The sequence below is a fragment of the Adiantum capillus-veneris genome, chromosome 20 (genome assembly GCF_014529385.1).
Source record: "Adiantum capillus-veneris isolate H3 chromosome 20, ASM1452938v2, whole genome shotgun sequence".
NCBI lineage: Eukaryota > Viridiplantae > Streptophyta > Polypodiopsida > Polypodiales > Pteridaceae > Adiantum > Adiantum capillus-veneris.
Genome location: NC_140950.1, coordinates 68,216,686 through 68,221,993, shown reverse-complemented (window position 1 = coordinate 68,221,993; position 5,308 = coordinate 68,216,686). Strand labels below are relative to the sequence as shown.

Genomic DNA, 5,308 nt, shown 5'->3' with positions numbered 1-5,308 from the left:
CTCTCAACGGCTGAAAAAGGCAGTTGCTTGAAGTTCAAGCAGCCCCCAGCAAGTCAAAAAACGACCCCTGCTGCTAAATGAGTCCCTGGCAGGTCAGTGATGACCCTCCCATTACCTGCCAGCTTTTAAAATGTCAATTTTGTTATAATTTGACCTATTTTTGCGTAATTGGTAAATATCTTGTAAATATCTGGGAGACCTTTAATAAAGTCTATGCTTAAATGATTACTGTAACCCTTCAATTTTTCTATTTTACTCAATTCACAGTGTAAACTTCCAGGGGTCATAACTATGCCAGTTTTTATCGGAATTCAATTCTGAAAATTTCTAGCCCGGGGTTTGCTGTGCTTAAGATTCCAAAAATACCAATATTTGCCATGGTCGGACAATTCTACATTGCTTTTTCAATAATCATCTCAGTTTTATTAAGCTTATACAACCTTTAAGGTTTCAGAAACTGGAAACCTTACATCATGGCCAAGATGTTTGCAGACAACTCCCTCCTCTTCTTGAAAGCCTGCCATGAGGTACTCAGGCAGGCGCTTGAGATTGTGCAGGCATTTGCTATGGCTTTTGGGTCGAAGTGTAGTATTGAGAAGTCTATACTGATCTCCCTTACGACCCATCACTCTGGTCAGGGGAGATTGTTTCTAGAGTAAGGATATTTCGACACCTAGGTGTCCCCTTGGCGGTGGTTGTTTATGCTTGCTTATATTGCCTTCACCGGCCCGCTCCTCAAAATAGCCAAATGTAACTGGAAGGAGTTTTTGAAACTTGTTAAAAGATTTTTATGGAGGAACAACACTAAAGCCTTGTTGCCATGGCAATGGGCAAAGTGGGACATTATCGCTCAACCGGTGTTACAAGGGGGGCCTCAAGATTCTCAACCCTGATGTGCATGTTGAGGCCCTGTGTGCCAAATTTGTGGTCTCAATTGCAAAACAAGGCCAGTCGTGGGCTATCATGACCAAGAATATGGTAGACATGGAAAAATTCGGCTCTAAAGTTGGTCAGTGGAAAGGGATCGAGGTGCACAACAAACTATTAGCCCCAAGGTGGTCTAGCTTGAGACTGGGCGGCATCACGGGAGAGCTGGTGTGAAAGTGGAATAGAGTAGCATGGGTATTGGAATGGGCTGAATTAACCATATATATTCAGAACTCTATCTCACACTGGTCCCCTTGGCTATGTAAAGCTGCTAGTATAATCTTGAACCCTTATTGGAGAGAAATTGCAAGAAGGGTGAGCAATATAGTACTCCAGCAACTTCTGGGATGGAAACAACTAGTGCTGGAAAAACTCTGACCAGCTGACTGCCCAGTTTCAACTCAATGGCACTGAGAAGCTACTTGTCAACAGAGTTATAGAATGCCTGGGCAATATTCTGATGCTGATTTGGGATTCTACTTTCGAGTGGAACGCTTGGAAATGGCCCAAGAATAGACATTGTTTTAAACCACTTACCAAGGGTATTTACCAAGCTTTAATGAACAAGGTTGATCGGTTCGGCCCCTTGAACAAACATTGGAAGATAGAATGGTCGGAAGCTCGATGGCGTGAGGTCACGAAGAACATTTGGAATCCATAGTGGTCTCACTTTATGAAGGTTTTTCTATGGAAGGTGTTGTGGGGGGCTATATCGATTGGTGTCAAGATTCAAGCATGCGGTTTGATAGATGTTCATGGTGCGGATTGGCTAGCGAAGACCTTGTCCACCTGTTCATAGAATGCTTGGCAATTAGAGGCATGGCAGGGAAGGTTTGCAAATGGATACAGAGAACATGGAAGATAGGGTTCTTCAAGAAAGATATGTGCCTTGGTGGGAAACATTTTCGAAGTCCTACACTTCTAATCTGCACTCAAAATGTCAGCTATCGCCTCTTTAGTAATATTTGGAAGGCCAGGAACTGTCGTATCTTTGGTAACGGACTCTCTGTGGCTAGCTTCTCAGAGATTGTACAAGAAAGTAAGGAGATGATTTATGTGTTAGGCAAAGGGCAATACTCAGATGACTAGCTCAGGGCGACTTTCGCCATTCGATGAGCCTTCATGTGTAAAGGATCGGTAATAGGTCATTACTAGGTACTGCGGCTCAACATGATGTTGACGCTGATTTGTATATTTCTTGGTGGTAATCTAATACAATCACTCACAATTGTGAGTTTTGCAAAAAATAAAAATGAAAAAAATCTCTCTCTGTCTCTCTCTCTCTCTCTCTCTCTCTCTCTCTGTGAAAAAGATCTTTGGGATTGTTCTACTCCTCCCACTCCCCACTTCATCCTTCTGTTGAAAAATGTTCAGTGACCTCCACTTTCCGAAATAGGTGCTCTTTTTCTTTGGCAACCCCGTGACTCGCAAGGGTCTGCGCCATGGCTTCTGCCAATTCTTTTCTTTTTCGCGCGGGATGAAGGAGAAGGACCTTCCACCGACAGAAGCGCGGAAACCCTTCTTTTGCACAGAATCTTCTGGAGTGGATTTGCTCTGACTCTCTCCCCGGGTCGGTTTCCTCGCATTACTTCGCCATGCAGCTTACCTCTTGATGTTTTGGTAAAGCTCCTCTTGGACCCATTGTGTGTGTGTGTGTGTGTGTGTGAGAGAGAGAGAGAGAGAGAGAGAGAGAGAGAGAGAGAGAGAGAGAGAGAGAGCACAGAAAAATCTCATTACCCCGCTCCAAAGCCTTCCTTTTTTTCGTCCAGCTCTATTCAGGGAACCCACATGACCTGTAGGAAACGAAATGCAAAGGACAGCAAATGTGTCAATTGTTATTCTTGTTTGATATCAATCACTCTGCTAATCCACTGAGAATAAATGTCTCCTAGGAAGGTGCACTTTGTATACAATAGTGGGACAAACTGTTTCTGCTAGTTGGCCTTTCCATTTCCAGTATGTTGCGATAGTATGATGATTGACTGCAAACTGTTTCTGCTAGTTGGGCTTTCCTTTTCCATCATGTTGCGGTGGAAGAGCCATGAAGCAACTGGTTCGGCCAAGACCCATGGCCTAGATGAGGAGCAAGCAAAGGTGTGGGCAGTTGCTTTCTACTATATTCCCATACTCGCCGAGTATGCATATCGTATCAACTCCATTACCTCATTCTTGTTTCACAGGTTGATGAGTTGAGTGCGGGCCTTGGTATGCTGCATGGCCGCTTAAGAAAGTTTTGTTCTAGTGGCTGTTTGAGGAGGTATCTCCGGGCTAGAAGCTGGGATGTGCAGAAGTCGAAGAGAATGCTTGAAGAAACTCTCTCTTGGAGGGAATCGTATAAGCCAGAAGAACTTCGATGGGTAGATGTCTATAGTGGAATTCAAGAACATATTCAACACCAGGCTTGTGGGCTGATCTTGTGTATGTCTGTTTTGTCAGGCAGATGTAGCAGAAGAAGGTGAAACCGGGAAAGTGTATCGTGCTGATTTTTTTGATAAGAAGGGGAGGTCTGTTCTGGTGCTGGTCCCTGCAAATCAGGTATTAGCGGGACATTTTGTAGATGCTTTTGTTTGATATTTCAGACAGCTTGCTTATTGTTGTTTTGTCCATCGGGTACATAACTCAGCTCTCAGGGGTGTTTTCTCTACATAGGTAGAAAACAGAGTTTGAAGCCCAGCAGCACAACAAAGAAAAGGAAAATTTTGTGTGTGTGTATTTGTGGTTTCCCATAGAACTTATTTTACCTGAGCAAATAGCAGTTTGCTTCACAGATTCTTTGTTAAGGGGCTTAAACAGGCTTTAATTATGTAGTCTTTTAAATGTTGCTCATATTTGTATGTGTGTTCGTGTTGAGTTTGTTATGCGGATGCATGTATTGATACTTAATTCAAGGTACAATGCTACTGGGGACGTAATGACACTCAATGGATTATGGGATGATAGTATCTATTCAACACAAATGGATACGTGTTTTGTGGAGATAACCACGTCTTGGTTTGATGAGTTCTGACATCTGTGCTTTCTATATGTGATGGATGTTAACAGAATACTTCATCATGTGAGGGGCAATTAAAACACCTAGTTTATCTGATGGAGAATGCCCTGTTAAACTTGCCCCCCGACCAGGAGCAAATGGTGTGGCTAATAGACTTTACAGGATGGTCTTTTAGTACGGCAGTACCTGTAAAGACCACTCGAGAAGTTGTGTATATCTTACAAAACCATTATCCAGAGAGGCTTGGGAATGCGATTCTGTACAACCCACCAAGGGTATTTGGCGCGTTTTGGAAGGTACGAGGTTTCTGTGAAGCAACATTGACGTATGAAAGGGCTGGGTTCTTTCCTTCATTTATTGGCAACTTCCCATGTTTGGTGTTTTCGCAAGTAGTTCTTGATTAGCCATGTTAGTAAGCGGGGTGAATTTGCTGTGTGTTTTTCTCCTTTTGTGCGAGAAAATGGTTGTCCAGGGGAAGGCTCTCTTATCGTTTGATGTCTTTCAGGTTGTAAAACATTTTCTTGACTCTAAGACGCGTCAAAAAGTTATGTTTGTGAATCCGAACAACCCCGAAAGTCTCAATCTGATGGAAGAGCTGTTTGATATGGACAATCTGAGCATGGCCTTTGGAGGAAAACGAATGGAAGTATATGATCATGAAAAGAACGGTAGACAAATGCTAGAGGATGACACAAGGGCTGCTGCCTATTGGGAGCTTACTAATGGAGAGTATTGATAATTTTGACGGGGGGAATGCCCCTTGATGCTAACAAGGAGTAAGTATGGATCATTATTATGGCTGGTATGTATTGACCTCGTTGATTGTCAGGTCTTGCGAAAGAGACCTGAGAAATCACATTGATTACTTTTATCATGAAGTATTGGACAACTGTTTATACTACCTTAAACAATGATATGGTGGGATGCAATTTGCCTCTCTGTGCGCGCATGCCCCAGACACTAACCCACCAAATGGTAGCTACAAGCACATGGTTTGCTCTATGTTGCACAGAGTATATGCATATTGATATAGATCATGTTAAGAGACATCTTCAAACTCTTTGGATCGCTAAGTTTAATTTCTTTCTCCCTAGACGCAAAAGCAGATAGTAACCCTTTTTCAGTATTGAAAATCTTTTGCACAGAAGTACATGCATCTAATAAGTTAGTTTTGGACTTATCTTAAACTAATGTTAAAGCTGATCAACATCACCGTTTCAACATTTTTGGCAAGTAGCAATCAAGATTTATGATATATTGCAATAGCCCTTCATATGGAGGGGTAGTAGTGTCCGTAAATTTGTGTTGGTTTATTGATTGTATGGACCGTTCGAGTTGGAATAAACTTGATTTAGTAGATGTGGATAGTATCAAAGTTGATTTTGTTTT

The 5,308-nt window shown here is 42.4% G+C and overlaps 1 protein-coding gene across 1 annotated transcript; it reads left to right on the top strand.

Annotated features, from left to right (window-relative positions):
* The first annotated feature begins 2,270 nt into the window (after positions 1-2,270).
* Positions 2,271-4,856, top strand: LOC147432671 (Sec14p-like phosphatidylinositol transfer family protein). Its single transcript, XM_086492516.1, has 6 exons — positions 2,271-2,547; positions 2,930-3,021; positions 3,108-3,284; positions 3,364-3,462; positions 3,970-4,215; positions 4,425-4,856. The coding sequence occupies exons 2-6, from the start codon at positions 2,950-2,952 to the stop codon at positions 4,653-4,655; spliced, it is 825 nt and encodes a 274-aa protein (XP_086348642.1). The 5' UTR covers positions 2,271-2,547; positions 2,930-2,949; the 3' UTR covers positions 4,656-4,856.
* The last annotated feature ends 452 nt before the right edge of the window (positions 4,857-5,308 follow it).

Bases quoted from the DNA above. Each gene is read 5' to 3' on its own strand.
- LOC147432671 (XM_086492516.1), top strand. From the start codon at position 2,950: ATGTTGCGGTGGAAGAGCCATGAAGCAACTGGTTCGGCCAAGACCCAT. The intron at 3,022-3,107 runs GTGTGGGCAGTT...CTTGTTTCACAG, and splicing joins TAGATGAGGAGCAAGCAAAG to GTTGATGAGTTGAGTGCGGG. The intron at 3,463-3,969 runs GTATTAGCGGGA...GGATGTTAACAG, and splicing joins TGCTGGTCCCTGCAAATCAG to AATACTTCATCATGTGAGGG.